This window comes from Bos javanicus, chromosome 12 (genome assembly GCF_032452875.1).
Source record: "Bos javanicus breed banteng chromosome 12, ARS-OSU_banteng_1.0, whole genome shotgun sequence".
In the NCBI taxonomy this organism is placed as follows: Eukaryota; Metazoa; Chordata; class Mammalia; order Artiodactyla; family Bovidae; genus Bos; species Bos javanicus.
In genome coordinates, this window is record NC_083879.1 from 73,034,515 (window position 1) to 73,053,913 (window position 19,399).

Here is a 19,399-nt window from a genome sequence, read left to right on the forward strand (position 1 = left end):
TTCCCAATTTGGAACCAGTCCAAATTGTTGCTTTGGAACAGCTGTTCCATGTCCGGTTCTAACTGTTGCATCTTGGCCAGCATATAGGTTTCACAGGATGCAGGTAAGGTGGTCTGGTATTCCTATCTCTTAAAGAATTTTCCACAATTTGTTGTGATCCACACAGTGAAAGGCTTTAGTGTAGTCAATGAAGTAGATTTTTTTTTTTATGGAATTCTGTTGCTTTTTTGATGACACAATGGATGTTGGCAATTTGATCTCTGGTTCCTCTGGCTTTTCTAAATACAGTTTGTACATTTGGAAGTTCTTGCTTCATGTACTATTGAAGCCTAGCGTGAAGGATTTTCAGTATTGCTTTGCTAGCATGTGAAATGAGTGCAATTGTGTGGTAATTTAAACATTCTTTAGTACTGCCCTTCTTTAGGATGGAAATGAAGACTGACATTTTTCCAGTCCTGTGGACACTGCTGAGTCTTCCAAATTTGCTGGCATATTGAGTGCAACACTTTCACGGCATCATCTTTTAGGATTTGAAATAGATCAGCTAGAATTCTGTCACCACTAGCTTTCTTCATTATGATGCTTTCTAAAGCCCACTTGACTTTGTGTTCCAGGATGTCTGTCTTTAAGTGAGTGATCACATCATTGTAGCTATTTGGGTCATTAAGACCTTTTTTAGAAATAGTTCTTCCCTGTATTCTTGCCACCACTTCTTAATCTCTTCTGCTTCTGTTAGGTCCATACTGTTTCTGTCCTTTATTGTGCCCATCCTTGCAGGAAATGTTCTCTTGGTATTGCTAATTTTATTGAAGGAATCTCTGGTCTTTCCTTTTCTATTGTTTTCCTCTATTTCTTTGCATTGATCACTTAGAAAGGCTGTCTTATCTCTCTGTGCTATTCTTTGGAACTCAATATTGAGATGGGTATATCTTTCCTTTTCTCCTTTGCCTTTAGCTTCTCTTCTTTTCTCAGCTATTTGTAAGACCTTCTCAGACAACCATTTTGCCTTGTTGCATTTCTTTTTCTTGGGGATGGTTTTGTTCACCACCTCCTGTAGAGTGTTACAAACCTCTGTCCATAGATCTTATATACCTAAACTCTAAGTAAGACTATAATATAATAATTATAAAGGTGTGTACCTCTTAAGATTGTTAAGAATATTAAATCCCTTGAATCTACTTGTCACTTCCACTGTATAATTTGTAAGGGATTTGTTTTAGGTCATGTCAGAATTGCCTTGTGGTTTACCCTACTTTCTTCAATTTATGCCTGAGTTTTGTAACAAGGAGTTCATGATCTGAGCCATAGTCAGCTGCCATCTTGTTTTTGCTGACTGTATAGAGCTTTTCCATCTTTGGCTGCAATGAATATAATCAATCTGATTTCAGTATTGACCATCTGGTGATGTCCATGTGTAGAGTTGTCTCTTGTGTTTTTGGAAGAGGGTATTTGCTATGACCAGAACGTTCTCTTGACAAAACTCTGTTAGCCTTTGTCCTGCTTCATTTTGTACTCCAAGGCCAAACTTGCCTGTTACTCCAGGTATCTCTTGACTTCCTACTTTCACATTTCAGTTCCCTATGATTAAGAAGACATCTTTTTTGGTTTTAGTTCTAGAAAGTCTTCTAGCTCTTCATCGAACTGTTCAACTTCAGCTTTTTTAGCATTAGTGGTTGGGGCATAGACTTGGATTACTGCGATACTGAATGGTTTCCCTTGGAAATGAACTGAGATCACGCTGTAATTTTTGCGATTGCACCAAAATACCACATTTTAGACTTTTGTTGAATATTATTTTTCCAGCCAAACAAAAATAAATTGTACACTTGAAGCCAGGCAGCCTGGGCATAAGTCTTGCCTGGCTGTGCCAACTGGGCAAGTTTCCTGAACCTACTCTAACTTATATTCCTAAACTCTAAGTAATACTATAATATAATAATTATAAAGGTGTGTACCTCTTAAGATTGTTAAGAATATTAAATGTGTCAGTGCATGTAGAATTTGTAACAGATCAATATATATTGCCCATTATTAATAATGCTATCAGCTCACCCTTCCTCAAGTTCTGCTTCACTTTTCTCTTTTGCATGTATCAGCACTGAGATTTTGTTACATATGTACATTTTGTTACATATGATTGGCTTGATTTTCAACTTCTCCAGGAGAATTTCAGCTCCAGAAGGACAGACATTTTATCTCTTGATGATTGTGACAGCCTCAGAATCTGCAGCATTGCCTAACAAGCTCTTAGTAGATATTTGTTGGCTGGATGAAGGTGGGCTTCCCTGGTGGCTCAGTGGTAAAGAATCCGCCAAACAGGAGACTTGGGCTCGATTCTGGGTGAGATCCCCTGGCTAAGGAAATCGCAATCCACTCCAGTATTCTAACACTGTTTCCTTAGTAAGTGTAATTGTAAAAAGGATATATTCTTATAACAATTAACTGACTCCAAGATATCATATCACACTTTAAACAAAGGAAAGCACTGAAAAAGTTATAATTTAAGGAAAATAGAACAAATAATAACTATTCAAACTATACATCTCTGTATAGAATACTTCAGATTATTTTTGAACTTGGGAAAATAATAGAATATAGCAAAACTGAAAAAAATAAACTGGACTCATAAGGCACCCTGTCTCCATCATTGCTATGTGCACTCTGTGTGGTAGGTGCTGATGACCCTCACATGAGGTGAACACAGATGTCAGGTGCTTTCCAAATTTTGTGGAACTTTATTACTTTTCAAAGAGAAAATCTGGTGTGGGCCAGAAGGAGACACTGAAATGCAATCAACAGATGGGGAAGAGCTTTTACCAGAGCAGGGCCAGCAGTAAAGGAAGTTCACCTAACACAAGGCCCCGGGAAATGGACATGTGACCTGTCTCCACAGCAAGGACTGAACCACGTGGTTCCTGATGCACAGGCTGCTGATGCCCAGGTTTCTGTATCTTTGTTTCCTGTGTGATGAGACACACTTGTGTCCTAACAGAGACACTATCAATGTCAGACATTTAACCACACGATTTCTTCCCAGTTTTGTTCCAAACACGACATTTTTGTTATTGTTTAGTTGCTAAGTTGTGAAACTTATGGACTGTAGCCCACCAGGTTCCTCTATCCATGGGATTTCCCAGGCAATAATATTGGAGCGGGTTACTATTTCCTCTTCTAGGTAATTCTCCCAACTCAGGGATCAATCCCACTTCTCCTCCATTGCACGCAGACTCTTCATCACTCAGCAACTGTGGAAGCCCCCATACTCTACTCTTAATTCCAAATCCCAGTATCTAAGGTGTTTCATTTTTGCTTTTTAATGGAAGCAACACATCAATGATTCACTTCCAGAGATTTATCTACTATGACCTTTTAACCTCTGAATGATACAGTGCTTCATCTTCAGGCACTACTCATGTTATATTTTTGGAGCTGCCTTTGCTTTTTAGCTCCCCAATAGCACTAATTTCTGATGAACTTTTATCAGTTTACAGTAAGTTGGAAAGTTTTCAGTACATGAAAAATGTATTTTCAGCATATTTAGAAAAATAAACAAAATGAGACAGGCAGCATCCATTGGACTGTCTTCCTTCTGAATGTCCATCTCTGCTAAGGAAGAAGGAGGAAAGAGAACTAGAGGACCTTGAAAAATTTTTAAGCCATATTTTCCTTTTAATTGAAGTTTATAAAGAGGAAAACATAGTGGTTCTCTCCTACTCATTCTCAGGTTAACTCTGTGAGTTTGGGTTCACATATCCAGTTAGGCATCATTTACAAATTAATAACTAGGGTTTTTGGTTCACTTAAAAACTGACTTCATTGATTTAGTGATACCTCTTGATGAGGGTGAAGAAGGAGAGTGAAAAAGTTGGCTTAAAATTCAACATTAATAAAACTAAGATCATGGCATTCAGTCCCATCATTTCATGGCAAATACAAGGGGAAAAGATAAAAGCAGCGACAGATTTCCTTTTATTGGACTCTAAATTCAGTGCAGATGGTAACTGTAGCCTTGAGATTAGAAGATGAATTCTTTTTGGCAGGAAAGCTATGACAAAACTAGACAGTGTATTAAAAAGCAAAGATATCACTTTGCTGACAAAGGTCCATATAATCAAACCTATGGTCTTTCCAATAGTCATGTACAGATGTGAGAGCTGGACAATAACAGAGCATTGAAGAATCAATTAGATTATGGACTGTTCCATCTCTGGGTTGGGGAGATCCCCTGGAGAATGGGATGGCTACCCACTCCAGTATTCAGGCCTGGAGAATTTTATGGACTGTATATCCTTGGGTGCAATCTAGAGTAATTGGATGCAATCTCAAAAACGACAGAATGATCTCTGTTCGTTTCCAAGGCAAACCATTCAATATCACAGAAATCCAAGTCTATACCCCAACCAGTAACGCTGAAGAAGCTGAAGTTAAACGGTTCTATGAAGACCTACAAGACCTTTTAGAACTAGCACCCAAAAAAGATGTCCTTTTCATTATAGGGGACTGGAATGCAAAAGTAGGAAGTCAAGAAATACATGAGGTAACAGGCAAATTTGGCCTTGGAATACAGAATGAAGCAGGACAAAGACTAATAGAGTTTTGCCAAGAGAAAACATTGGTCATAGCAAACACCCTCTTCCAACAACACAAGAGAAGACTCTATACATGGATATCACCAGATGGTCAACACTGAAATCAGATTGATTATATTCTTTGCAGTCAAAGAGGGAGAAGCTCTATACAGTCAGAAAAAAACAAGATCAGGAGCTGACTGTGGCTCAGATCATGCACTACTTAATGGCAAATTCAGAATTAAATTGAAGAAAGTGGGGAAAATCACTAGACCATTCAAGTATGACCTAATTCAAATTCCTTATGAGTATACAGTGGAAGTGAGAAATAGATTTAAGGGACTAGATCTGATAGAGTACCTGATGAAGTATGGACGGAGGTTCATGACATTGTACAGGAAATAGGGATCAAGACCATCCCCATGGAAAGGAAATGAAAAAAAAGAAAAATGGCTATCTGGGGAGGCCTTACAAATAGCTGTGAAAAGAAGAGAAGTGAAAAACAAAGGGGAAAAGGAAAGATATACGCATCTGAATGTAGAGTTTCAAAGAATAACAAGGAGAGATAAGAAAGCCTTCCTCAGCAATCAATGCAAAGAAATAGAGGAAAACAACAGAATGGGAAAGATAAGAGATCTCTTCAAGAAAATTAGAGATACCAAGGGAACATTTCATGCAAAGATGGGCTTGATAAAGGACAGAAATGGTATGGACCTACAGAAGCAGCAGATATTAAGAAGAGGTGGCAAAAATACACAGAAGGACTGAACAAAGAAGATCTTCATGACCCAGATAATCACGATGGTGTGATCACTCACCTAGAGTCAGACATCCTGGAATGTGAAGTCAAATGGGCCTTAGAAAGCATCACTATGAACAAAGCTAGTGGAGGTGATGGAATTCCAGTTGCACTATTTCAAATCCTGAAAGATGATACTGTGAAAGTGCTGCATTCAATATGCCAGCAAATGTGGAAAACTCAGCAGTGGCCACAGGACTGGAAAAGATCAGTTTTCACTCCAATCCCAAAGAAAGGCAATGCCAAAGAATGGTCAAACTACCACACAATTGCACTCATCTCACACGCTAGTAAAGTAATGCTCAAAAGTCTCCAAGCCAGGCTTCAGCAGTACGTGAACTGCGAAATTCCAGATGTTCAAGCTGGTTTTAGAAAAGGCAGAGGAACCAGAGATCAAATTCTGAACATCTGCTGGATCATGGAAAAAGCAAGAGAGTTCCAGAAAAACATCTATTTCTGTTTATTGACTATGCCAAAGCCTTTGACTGTGTGGATCACAATAATAAACTGTGGAAAATTCTGAAAGAGATGGGAATACCAGACCACCTGACCTGCCTCTTGAGAAACCTATATGCAGGTCAGGAAGCAACAGTTAGAACTGGACGTGGAGCAGCAGACTGATTCCATATAGGGAAAGGAGTACATCAGGAATGTACATTGTCAGCCTGCTTAATTAACTTATATGCAGAGTACATCATGAGAAATGCTGGACTGGAAGAAACACAAGCTAGAATCAAGATTGCTGTGAGAAATATCAATAACCTCAGATATGCAGATGACACCACCCTTATGGCAGAAAGTGAAGAGGAACTACAAAGCCTCTTGATGAAGGTGAAAGAGGAGAGTGAAAAAGTTGGCTTAAAGCTCAACATTCAGAAAATGAAGATCATGGCATCTCGTGCCATCACTTCATGGGAAATAGATGGGTAAACAGTGGATACAGTGTCAGACTTTATTTTTTGAGGCTCCAAAATCACTGCAGATGGTGACTGCAGCCATGAAGTTAAAAGATGCTTACTCCTTGGAAGGAAAGTTATGACCAACCTAGATAGCATATTCAAAAACAGAGACATTACTTTTCTAACAAAAGTCCTTCTAGTCAAGGCTATGGTTTTTCCAGTGATCATGTATGGATGTGAGAGTTGGACTGCAAAGAAAGCTGAACACTGAAGAATTGATGTGTTTGAACTGTGGTGTTGGAGACTTTTGAGAGTCCCTTGGACTGCAAGGAGATCCAACCAGTCCATTCCAAAGAATATCAGTCCTGGGTTTTCTTTGGAAGGAATGATGTTAAAGCTGAAACTCCAGTACTTTGGCTACCTCATGCGAACAGTCTCTAGAGTAATGCTACCTGTGAATCTGTGAAAAAAGGTCTCAATCTGGGAAACAAATAGAAAAATAATTTACCAGTACTTCCTGTTTTTTCTTTTTTAAGATGTGTCCCAATTTCACCATTAAATTTGTCCTATGAATTCAAGAATAATGGATCATCCTATCATTCTTTGCTTTTAATGGTTAAATGCTCTACACACCTCTTCTCTTGTAGAATTTTACTGCAAAAGTGTCATTAGCCGTGTTAGGCATTACTAACAAAATGGAGGCATGGCTCAAATCCCCTCTCCTTGTCCTGCAGGCACAGACCCGGGATGAATGAGTTAGGCCTTTTGATTCTGACTTGTTTTTTTCCTCTCCTTGGCTGAGTTGACTGAAAAGGAATATTAAGCTTCTTATTGTTCTTGAGAGGACCATGAGAAGGCACAAAGCCTTCTGCAACTGTTTTCAGAGAATAATTCATAAAGTTAATCACTGACATTTGTTCAAAGACTTTTACAAAAGAGTATTCCAGGATGAGCACATAGGCCACAGCTTGAGGCCATGGGAGCAACTGCTATCTGAAGCCTATTTGTGAAGAAAATGTTTATGGCAAAGGAGTTTACTGAATTTAGGGCTTAGGAATAATTAAAATAGCTAGAAGTTAAAGATTTAAGAAATATTGTAATGTTAGCATATTTTATTATAGCTTATAGAGGTTAGGAATTTTAGAGATACTAATAGAAGTCTTTTTAAGAGATAGTGAGCTCAGGATGTTAGGGGCAAACAGGATTTAGAAAGATAAGAAATGAACTGAGGAACGTAGCATGAGTTACAATGTAATCACAAGTTAACTATAGGACACATGAAGTAGATAATAGATGGTAAAGCTGATTTTGAGAGAATCGCTGAAGCAGGAACTGTGTTTGAAGGGCAACAATGATTTATGGAGATAACAAATCTGGGTGAGGGGAAATAGAAAGTGAAATCGCCAACCTAATGCTTTTGTAAAAGTATAAAAGAAAATCATAAGCTTGAAATAAATACACAGTCCAAGAAAATTGAGAGGCTGCATCATTTCTCACTGACACCGCTCACCCCTTCAGGTTGAATCCCTGGCTGCTGGAGCTGGACTCCGGCATAAAAGACTCACAAACTTAAATGAAATCAGAGGTGCACTGCTTTTCAGGCAGGAGAAGGTGAAGCAATCAACCTAATTTAAGAAAACAAAATCCACATGTTGCTGAAAAGCAGGGTGGGTGTTTAAAGACTCAGTGGTAATATCCTTCAGAAACCAGAATTACTGGCTAGAAATGGTCATACTTCCAAATCTGCCTGCTTACAGTCAAGGCTCATCTGTATATTACAGATTTCAGAGCTTCCATGGAAGGGTGACACTAAATGACAAACATACCAATTCAAACCAACATGAACAATAAATCTCTCAGATTTGTGTAACAACAACAACAAAGATTAAAACATATATATGTCACACTTCTCTGAAATGAAAAGATCAATCAAACATTTAGTAGTTATTTATGTAGAATGTTTTCCCTGTGTTTTCCTCTAAGAGTCTTATAGTATCTGGTCTTACATTTAGGTTTTCAATCCACTTTGAGTTTATTTTTGTATACAGTATTAAGGAGTGTTCTAATTTTCTTCTTTTACACATAGCTGTCCAGTTTTACTACACCACTTACTGAAGAGACCACCTCTTCTCCATCGTATATTCCTGCCTTGTTTGTCACAGATTAGCTGACCACAGGTGTGTGAGTTCATCTCTGAGCTTTCCATCCTGTTCCATTGATCTATATTTCTGATTTTGTGCCAGTGCCATACCATCTTGATTACTCTAGCTCTGTATTAAACTAGTGAAAAAGTTCATTTAAGTTTTTCCATAAAATCTTATGTAACAAACATTTTGGTCAACTCAATAATATATTCTGAAGTCAGGGAACCTAATTTCTCCAGCTTCATTTTTATTTCTTAAGACTGCTTTGGCTACTTGGGATCTTTTGTGTTTCCATTAAAACTGTAAATTTTTTGGCTCTAATTCTATGAAAAATGCCATTGGTAATTTGACAGGGATTGTATCGAATCTGTAGATTGTTTGGGTAGTATAGTCATTTTCACAATATTGTTTCTTCCAATCCAAGAACATGGTATATCCCTCCATCTGTTTTGCATCATCTTTGATATCTTTTGTCAGTATCTTATAGTTTTATGGGTACAGGTCTTTTGCCTCCTTAGGTAGGTTTATTCCTAGGTATTTTATTATTTTTGTTGCAATGGTAAAGAGACTGCTTTCTCAATTTCTCTTTCTAATCTTTCATTGTTAATGTATAGGAATGCTCATTCTTACTTTTTAAAAGCAAAAGACTACGTATGGAAAAACCACTGCAATATTGTAAAGTAATTAGCTTTCAATTAAAATAAATAAATTACAAAAAAGAAGTCTAGGGTTTCTGCCATCAGTAGAACTGATTTGTAAAAGGACTGCAAAATCACAAAATAGTCTGTATTAAAATACAAACTGACAGCAACTTAATAGTCAAATTTTCTTTTCATGCAAGGGTGAGGAAATTCAAAGAAGTGGAGCAAGGGAAAACATGACACAAATAACAGAAAATTCTCCAGAAATGAACCTACCCATATAAAAGCTGAGCAGATGTTCCAGGGTTCTGTTATCTGCATTTATGCTACAGCATTAAAATGACATAATTGCCAATAAATAATCATCATTAATTCTGACTATATAATTTACCTTTATAAACACTTTCCTATGAAACGTCTATATTTTATTAGTATGATCTTGTTTATATCTTTTAGTTAATAAGGAAAAAATACTATTGTCTCCACTTAGGAGATGTTTCCTAAGACCAGAGGAATAAAATGAATATTGGAGTGTAATGGAGTAATTAATTCACTAGGTCACTAGTAGAATTTGATCCCACAGTTTCAACATCTAATTGAGTACTCTGCTAAGGACAAGATAATGTGTCTATTTGTTCAGGGTTCTAGGAAAATAGCTAAAATGAAAACATGTCACATTATATTGTTGATTTTCATCATCATCAATACACACATTTTAAGTGCACCCATGTCATCAGTGTTTTCCTAGGAGGTAAATGAAGTCAGTGAAACTGATACACTCCCCTTAATTATCTGCAATGCTCTAAATATAAACACACATATACAGATGCTAACAAGTTAATTACCTCTTCTAAGGCATTCCACAGTTCATTATCCGTATGCTCATTAAAGGGATCCAGATTTTCCCTCATTGTTCCAGTGAATAAAACAGGTTCCTAAATACCCCAAAATAGTGAATGTTATTATTGTAACCTCTTTTTTCATTTTATTCCAATGTGTACAGAATATCAAAATTAAAATACAAAACATCTAAATTCATTAATTATTAATAACATAGTTGCAAATGTATGATTACAAAAAAGCATCTCTAAAATAATTTTCCATTGTACAAAGTGTGCTACAAAATATCTTCTGAACTACTGAACACTAACAGAAGAAAGTGTTGAAGAAGTTTTTTCATTGTAAGGAAAAAATTGAAGACGAAGATTTGATTTTTTTTAATACCACCCTGCTAATAAATATCTGCTTAAACACTCACACAAACATGAGAAACTTAACATTAAGATCTACATAAATTAACTGTCAATGCTGGTATGACTGGGAAATACCAACAGCATGATTAGTAGAGGTTTGTGTCTCAAAGCAAACCACTAAATATTTACACATTAGCACTGAAGAATAAAGTAGGCTATTTTCTCCATTGGTCAGACTGTCTTCTAGGGTCTGGAATCTCTCCACATGTGTGAAATGAACATCCCCACATGTGCAAGGGGAACGTCAGCTCCTGGGGTCTGCAGCACCTCTGTCCATGGAGAGATCACCTCTGATGTTGGCATCAGCTGGTCCCCACGTTCTCTCACCTGTGTGTCAGGATAACCTGCCTCACAGAACCTCACAGAACCTAGAACTTGCAGTTACTAACTGCAAGGCCAGGAGGACCTGAAACCCACTGTGACCTGTGTCATGATACTTTAATTTAAATAGTTCTTCCTAGTCCTCTGCTTCAGGAGGAGCCACAAGTAAATTAATCTGGGAATATATGTCTCTTCTTGGCCTCAAGAGAGAATCCTGTACATAAGCTAATGTAGGCCATTTAAATTTTCTTCTAGAAGATTCTAGTAAGCCATGTCACAAGAATATGAGCAGCAGTGAAGAGGCCAATTGGCTCCTTTCAGTGAAGGGGGCAGGACAAGTGGAGGCACATGTGTGGGAACAAGAGGAGACCTGACTCTTCCACAAGTGCCCAGAACTGCTTGGAATCGCCACGTTCAAATCCTGGCTGGCATTGGGGCTGGACTTTCCTCCTCACTTCACAAAAACCTGAGAGGAAAGATGAAGATAGACAGACATTTCTTTCCCCTAATCATAAGGAAGAATGATACTCAGGAAGCCTTCCAAACCTTCCTTCAATATGGTCTCAGTTTTAAGTCTGGTGAGAGAGAAATGAATACAGAAAACTCAGGGTGTGCCACCAAAAAAAACATACTCCTGAGCAAAATCCACAATTAAAAAGACATTATAAAGGGAGATTTATTCGCACAAAGTTGATTAAGTAGCCAATATGCCTCCAAAGCACTGAAAATCACTAGTCATACAATATTTCAGAATGAGTACTTGTCAGGAGCCACATTAGGCATTGCTAACAAAATGGAGGCATGGCCCCAACCCCCTCTCCTCATACTGCAGGCATGGTCCTGGGATGAAGGAGTTAGGTCCTGTGATTCTGACTTATTTTTTCCTTTCTTCAGTTGAATTGGCTGCAAAGAATGTTAAGGTGGTTATTGTTCTTGAGAGGAGCATGAGAAGGCACAAAGCCTTCTGCAGTTGTGCCCAGAGAATAATCCATAAAGTTAACCACTGACATTTGTTCAAGGATCTTTACAAAGAGCATTCCAGGATGAGCATGTAGGCCGCAGCTTGAGGCCATGGGAAGGATTATTATCTGAGACCTGTTTGTGAGGGAAATGTTTATGGCAAAGGAAGTTTGCTGAGTTTAGGGTTTAGGAATAATTAAGAATAGTTAGAAGCTAAAAGTTTAAGGAATGTTGTAGTGTTAGCATATTTTACTATAGCTTGTAGGGATTAGGAATTTTAGAATTAATAGCTAGAAGCCTTTTTAGGAGATAGTGAGTTTAGGAAATTAGGGGCAAGCAGGATTTAGAAAGATAAGAAATAAACTGAGGAATGTGGTATGCAGCCCATACATAAGCATGAGTTACAATGTAATCACAAGTAATCACATTCTGAGAGAATCACTGAGGCAGGAACTGTTTGAAGGGCAACAATGAGACAATTAATTTGGGTGAGGGGGAACTGAAAATGTCAAACCTCTGACCTAATGCTTTTGTCAAAGTATAAAAGAGAACCTGGAGCTTGAAATAAACATGTTCCTTTTTAGGGGAATAACCATAATTCTACTTCAGATTTTTATAAAAACGTGTTAGTCTTTGTAATTATCAACCTTAAGATTCCCACATGCAGGCAATTTCTCATCCTTCTGCATGTCTCCATGGGGTTTACACAAGCGACATAGCCAGGCGAGGGGAGGCTGGTCCCCAATATTCTTCTTCCTTCCCTTCTCCATCTTCCCTCCATTTTCTAGGTTCTTTCAAGTAAGCAGGCTACTCCCTGCATATAATCTCAATCTCAATTTAACTACTTCAGATCCTAAGCATAAAGAACACACATACTTCAGCTACCTGTTGTGTTTAAGAAAATTATTTAAGAAGAACTTTCATTTTTGCTTATTCCTGAAATTTTGAACAGAAGTTGAGGAGTACCTTCTTAATAACACAGTATTCATCTTTGAAAGTTCCCCCCATGACTGATGGTCTATGTCCCCACTCCCCTGTCTCTGCTCCTACCCAGGTCCTTGTTACCATCACAATTCCCCAGTTCTGACCTCTTCATGCAGGGTAAGCAGTGACGGGGATGAGCCTGGGAGGAAGAGAGACCACCATGGAAGCTCTCTGCTGCTTCCAGGATCACAGGGACCAGGGATCCAGGGAAGATGGTGTGGGCCTGGCTCAGCTAAGAGGGGCAACTCAAAGAAACAGCACTGGGCTCCCCCTCTGCAGAGTCTGGTCTCAGCTTCCTAAGTTTCCTATATTGGGGTGTTGAGACACAAGCATCACTGCTTCCTACTCATTTGGGGGGGAGAGGAATGTAAGTTTTTGCACTTAGACAAGTAAATTCCAGTAACCAAACTAACAGGCTTTCTCCACCTCTGCAGCTAGCAAGACGCTGTAAAGACAAAGGGCTCTTGGTTGGGGAGGGATAAGATTTTGAGTATCTTCTCCTGACACATATCAGCTCATAACATACAAGTGCATAAACCCATTTCTAAATTGATATTGTCCAAATGAGGGACAGAGCAATAGGAATAGTATCTTCTGGCTTTGTTCTATACTTATTCATTCTTCTATGGTTTGGGGAGTCCTTTCAAGTGGGATGGTAGGGAAAATGGCAAAAATATCTGATGAGTACAACACAGTTGAAGAATTGATGCTTTTAATTGTGGTGTTGGAGAAGATTCTTGAGAGGCCCTTGGACTGCAAGGAGATCAAACCAGTCACTCCTAAAGGAAATCAACCTTGAATATTCACTGGAAGGACTGATACTGAAGCTGAAGCTTCAATACTTTGGCCATCTGATGTGAAGAGCTGACTCACTGGAAAAGACCCTGATGCTGGGAAAGACTGAAGACAGGAGGAGAGGGGGATGCCATTGGTTGGATGGCATCACCGACTCAATGGACATGAGTTCGAGTAAGCTCTATGAGTTGGTGATGGACAGGGAATCCTGGTGTGCTGCAGTCCATGGGGTCACAAAGAGTCGGACATGACTGAGAAGTGGACAAGGTGGAGACTGGAGAGCATAGGTCTCTGTTATATGACTAGTACTTTGGATTTTACTCTGCTGCAATGGGAGTCTTTGGAGATAAAACTGAAACTCTTCGCTATACAACTGAAACACTGTGAATCAACTATACTTCAATTAAAAAAAATAGACACACATAAAATTTGAATCCTGGTTCTGCCCCTTACTTGAAAAATAGGATAAGCTCCCAGTAACTCAGTTTTTAAATCTGTCAGATAAAGATAACAACAAATTGTGAGGATTAAGCAGGAAATTGTGGGATAAGAAACTAAAATGTATTAACAATTCCATAAACTTTAGGAATTATTATTAATATTCTTGTAACTTGTCAGGGACTGTAACAAGCACTAGAGGAACAGAAATGAGAGATATAGGCCCTGTCCTCAAAGAGAGAAAGAAAATAGTCAAGAGTGTGGAGAGGGCTGAGAAAAAGGCTGGAGGTTTTGGTGGGGGATTGGAAAGTAAGATCATGTACAAGGTGATAGTCAGGAAAGAAGCTGGTGGGAGGAAAGCCAGAAATCAAAATACAAAAAAATTTTAGTCTGAGTTCTTGCTCTTGGTGGAAAATGTTAGATATATTTCTCTGTTATGCTTTTCCCCAAAATTCCTATTGTGTTTTTTTGTTTGTTTGTTTTTGTTTCTTTGCCCTACTATTAATATTTATGTAACAATTCAGTTTTTATTATTAAGCAATAAATATAAAGAAAATCACCAAAGACCATGAACACATAAACAGAAATTAAAGAGAAAAGTCATTTCAGAAGGTGTTACTGTTTTTACTTAAGTAGAAACAATACCCCAAAGGCCAGTGCCCTGATTCTTAAGAATAATAACAGTTCCTGATGACTGAACATTCCTAAGAATGAGACATGGGCACAAACATTATCTCACTAAGTTACATCTTCACAAAGCTGTGGGTCCATGATTTCCAGAATGGGTTTAAGGATGAGGATGTTGACGCTTGGCAGCCAAGTTACATCATCAAGGCCTCACAGTCGACGAGGCAGAGCAGGAATAAACTGTGGGTCACACTGACACTGGGTCTACACTACCATTCTATCCCCGTGTGCCTCCTGAATGGCTTACTGGGAATCTTTACACTGAAATTTCTCTCCAGATTCTTTTTCTTTAATCAACCAACACTGCACCTTGGAGACAAAGGCATAAAAAGTGGAATCTACATGGATACAAAGCTTAGCACTATTCTGTAAACACACTCTCTGGAGTATGTACCTAGAACATTCTCCAAGGAAGGATGGAACCCAACAGAACAGAACCAAAACATGCTGAGGTCAAGGCATGTTTAGTCCTTGCTCAGATGTGCTTCCAAATATTATTGGCAGAGCCAAGAATCATCCAATGTTATTTATTTACAGTTATTTTATGTATATAAACATGCAACTTTTTCCTATTAAGAAGCATTAAAAATAACGCAGGCCATGTTTCTAAAGCTTTGCATCCAATGATATGAAAGGAATTTACAGACATGCCCTTTATTTCTACTAACTAATCTCACATGGCCATTTCAGAGATGAGTACCATCAAAGCATAAAACTTGGGAATTTAAGCTCATTTATTTTCTACTGTAACCATAAGTCATAAATCTAATAGCCAGAGGAAATCTTTAAATATGGGGACTGAATGTGCTGAAACATTCTTCCCATTTTTCCTGAAAGGGATACCTTTGAAAAAAAATTTTTTCAATTGTGATAAAATATACATAAAATTTGCTGGATTAACCACTTTAAATGCACAGTCCAGTGATGCTAAATACATTCATATTGCTGTACAGCCATCACCACCACCCAGCCGGAGATCTCCTTTCATCTTAAGGAACTGAAACTCTGTACCCATTAAACAACATCTCCCCTCTCCTGGCCACTCCTGGCACCCACCATTCTACATCCTGTATCCATGAATAGCAAATTTGCCCTTTGTAAATGACTTATTTCACTTAGCTTAATTTTTTCAAGGTTCATCTGTGCTATAGCTTGTGTCAGAATTTTCCTCTTTATTAAGGCTGAGTAATATTCTACTGTATGTAGAATGCACCACATTTTGTTTGTTGACTCATCTGTCAATGAACACTTGAGTGCTTCCACCTTTTTGCTGTTGAGAGTAATGTTGCTATAACAAACACGTTCCAGTATCTCTTCAAGACCTTTCTTCCAATTCTTTGGGGTTTATATTCTAAAGTAGAATTGCTAGGTAGGTAATAGACTATGGTTTTTCCAGTGGTCCTGTATGGATGTGAGAGTTGGACTGTGAAGAAAGCTGAGCACTGAAAAATTGATACTTTTGAACTGTGGTGTTGGGGAAGACTCTTGAGAGTCCCTTGGACTGCAAGGAGATCCAACCAGTCCATTCTAAAGGAGATCAGTCCTGGGTGTTCATTGGAAGGACTGATGCTGAAGCTGAAACTCCAATACTTTGGCCACCTCATGTGAAGAGTTGACTCATTGAAAAAGGCCCTGATGCTGGGAGGGATTGGGGGAAGGAGGAGAAGGGGACGACAGAGGATGAGATGGCTGGACGGCATCACCGACTCGATGGACAAGAGTTTGAGTAAACTCTGGGAGTCGGTGATGGACAGGGAGGCCTAGCCTGCTGCGATTCATGGGGTCACAAAGAGTCGGACATGACTGAGAGACTGAACTGAACTGAACTGAACTGATGACAATTCCATCATTAACTTTTCAGAGCAACCACCAAGTTGATTTCCATAGTAGCTGGACTATTTTACATTCCTATCAGCAATAAACATGGGTTCTAATTTCTCTACATCCTTGCCAATGCTTATCACTTTCATTTTTCTCTCTTTTTTCTTTGATAACAGACATCTTAAGGGGTGTGAGGTGGCATTTCACTAGAGTCTGAAAAAACTATCTTGATTTAAAAATTACTTAGAGTAATCCCAGGTATTTTCAAGGTCACGGGCAGGTAGCAACAGCTGTCCCCAAGTCCACATTCACCGTCCTTTGGGTGCCATGTTGTACATGCTTCCTGATAACAGGTATTTCAGGACACATTGCACCCACATTCCAGGAAGCACATTTGCCTGGCTCATTCTCTCTCCTCTCCTCTCTGTTTCTCATCTCAAGAGGGTATTTTTCTGAGCTTCCTTTGATAGGCAGATGATTGCTAAGTATATAAATAAAAACTCATTTTTTTTTTAATCAGCAAGTCTGTCAAAGCAGAGGGCAGGATGATAGATGAGGACACAGGAACTATGTTGCCCTTGGCTATATACTTGGAGGATAGTAATTCTCAGTAAGTATCATGGAATTATGTTCAGTGAATGAACCACAAGGAAAGACAGGAGCGTCTACCGGTCCATATAATCCAGTCTCCAAAACTCTCCCTGAAAGTTATACTACTTTACGAAGAAGAAGAAAAGAGAACAGAATCAGAGCCCAGGAAGAGATGGCCAACTCAACACCCCACCATCACAGCAGGCACATATGGGTCTACTTGAAACATTTCACACTCATTGACCTATTTTATCCTCACAACAGATTGAGGGGGTGATACTGTTATCTGCCTTGTAAGACAGAGAAAACCAAGATACACAGAGACAGAATTCTGAGTCCCCTGCTCTTCCTTATTATTCTGTACTGCCTCCCTGGTGAAAATTATTCATTAATGGCTAAATTGTCAGTCTCCCCAAAGCATCTATATATCCTATAATTCTCAAAGCCCCACAATTTCACAGAAAGTTCTCCAAGGAGATATCACTTTTTAAAAGATGTCCTGGTTTCCCACAACAAAATTACATCTGTAAGACACTTATTAACAAAATTCATGTTTCCCTATAGGAACCTCTCCAGCGCTAAACAATTTATCCTTCTGTTCTCAGAATTATGTGATTATCAGTGAATAAAATTGTGGAAACTAAGGAAGTCTGAGTCAAGAAATCTATCTCAGTAAGTTATTAAATCACATGCACACAAAACTAACAAATGAACAACAACAACAACAAAAAACACCTGGTATCTGATGAAAGTGTCTATTGAAAATACCTGCTGCTAAAAACATGCTCTACCGGGGAAAAAAAAGGATCAACTCATTCACTTAATTTGAAAAAAACAATCAAATTAAAAGCACTTAAACTTAGACGCCTTATACAAAGAACATGTGAGAGTGCTCTGCTATGCATACCTGAAGTGCAACTGACAATTTCTTCCTTAAATCGTGCAGTCCAATACTGGTTGTCAAGATTCCATCAATATAAATGCCACCTTCAGGTTCTGACAATCTAAAAAGGGCAGCAATGAGGGAACTTTTTCCAGCTCCTGTTCTTCCCACGATGCCATACTGTAAAGAGACCCAGGGGGATGAAGAATTAACAGGATGCACAAAACCCAGGAAAACCCTGATTGTTGAAGATGAATTTTAAAAGTTCTATTATATGTAAAGAATAGTCTATAAGTTTCTCAAGCAAGGCCCTGCTGACATTTTGGACCAGATAATTCATTGTTGAGGGTTGGGGGCCTGTCCTGTATATTGTATGATGATTGACAGTAGCCATGAACCCACTAGATACCAGATGCAACGCCCAAAACTGTGGCAACCAAAAATGACAGAAATTCACAAATGTCCCTAAATGAGACCACCATCATCTCTAGAATACACAATATAAAGTATAATGACTTTTATGCCTTCTATTCAGATTTCCCTGAGTAAATGCTTAATATGCAGAAAATTGTTTGTTTTCTATAATTATCACATAATATCCATTATGTGGTATGTTAGAGGGGGAGACATGTATATTTATGTGTTATATATGTGTATTTGTTTCTGTGTATGTATGTAACTAACATCCATAAATAAAGGAAGAAGATGACTTAAATAACCTGACTGTAGTGAAAACCCAGCAGCCTCCTAAGTGGTCCATAAGAAGTCAGCTTTTAAATTAGTTTGATTCCTACTCCCTGGATAATTTGACCTTGAGTATTGACCATGGGTAATTTTACAGAGATGTCGACAAGTCAAGACAGAGTGTTAACCCAAACAAGTGCTCACTTTCTGTGTTATTTATTTAAGAGGAATTATTCTTCGGCAGAAAAATGAAATCACTTCCTGATATTAAATACCTTAATTACATTTTATCTTGAAAGGAAACTTCTTCACATATAAAATGCAGGTCTCAGTCTTGAAAGAGGCCAGTAGACAAAATTTCCATAATGAGATCAACAATGATATAAATAATGTTTGCTATTTACATGGGACCTTTCATCGGAGTAGGTCAAAAGGCATTTTATTAATAAATTAATACTTAACAACTGAACCTTGGAAAAACACATGTCAAGCGTCAGTCTATTTATTAAAAGCAAAGCAGAGAGAAACTAAATGCACTAACAGTAAGGTTAAAGAATCAATACAATGTAGGTAAAATGCTGGTGGTTGGTAGTTTAGTTGCTAAGTCGTGTCTGACTCTTGCAGCCCATGGACTGTCACCTGCCAGACTCTTCTGTCCATGGGATTCTCCAGGCAAGAGTACTGGAGTGGGTTGCCATTTACTTTTCCTAGGTAAAATGCTGGTGGGGGATAAAACCACATTCAAATATATATGCAGAAACTGGCCTTTTTTACCAATGAATTTTAAAATGAAAGAAAGCATTAGACGATCAGTCGTGTCCAACTCTTTGCAACCCCATGGACTGTGGCCTGCCAGGCTCCTCTGTCCATGGAATTCTCCAGGAAAGAATACTAGAGTGGGTTGCCATTTCCTACTCCAGGGGATCTTTCT

The 19,399-nt window shown here is 38.4% G+C and overlaps 1 protein-coding gene across 2 annotated transcripts in view; it reads right to left on the bottom strand.

Moving 5' to 3' along the window:
* Positions 1-19,399, bottom strand: part of LOC133258049 (ATP-binding cassette sub-family C member 4-like) — a 656,993-nt gene that overhangs the window by 414,841 nt on the left and 222,753 nt on the right. The window contains exon 26 of one of the 2 annotated variants that reach the window (XM_061434383.1): positions 9,897-9,986. The exons of the other annotated variant lie outside the window; for it this stretch is intronic. Within the exon in view, the coding sequence (XP_061290367.1) occupies positions 9,897-9,986 (90 nt within the window). The remainder of the gene's footprint in view (positions 1-9,896; positions 9,987-19,399) is intronic. 2 annotated transcript variants of the gene reach the window in all.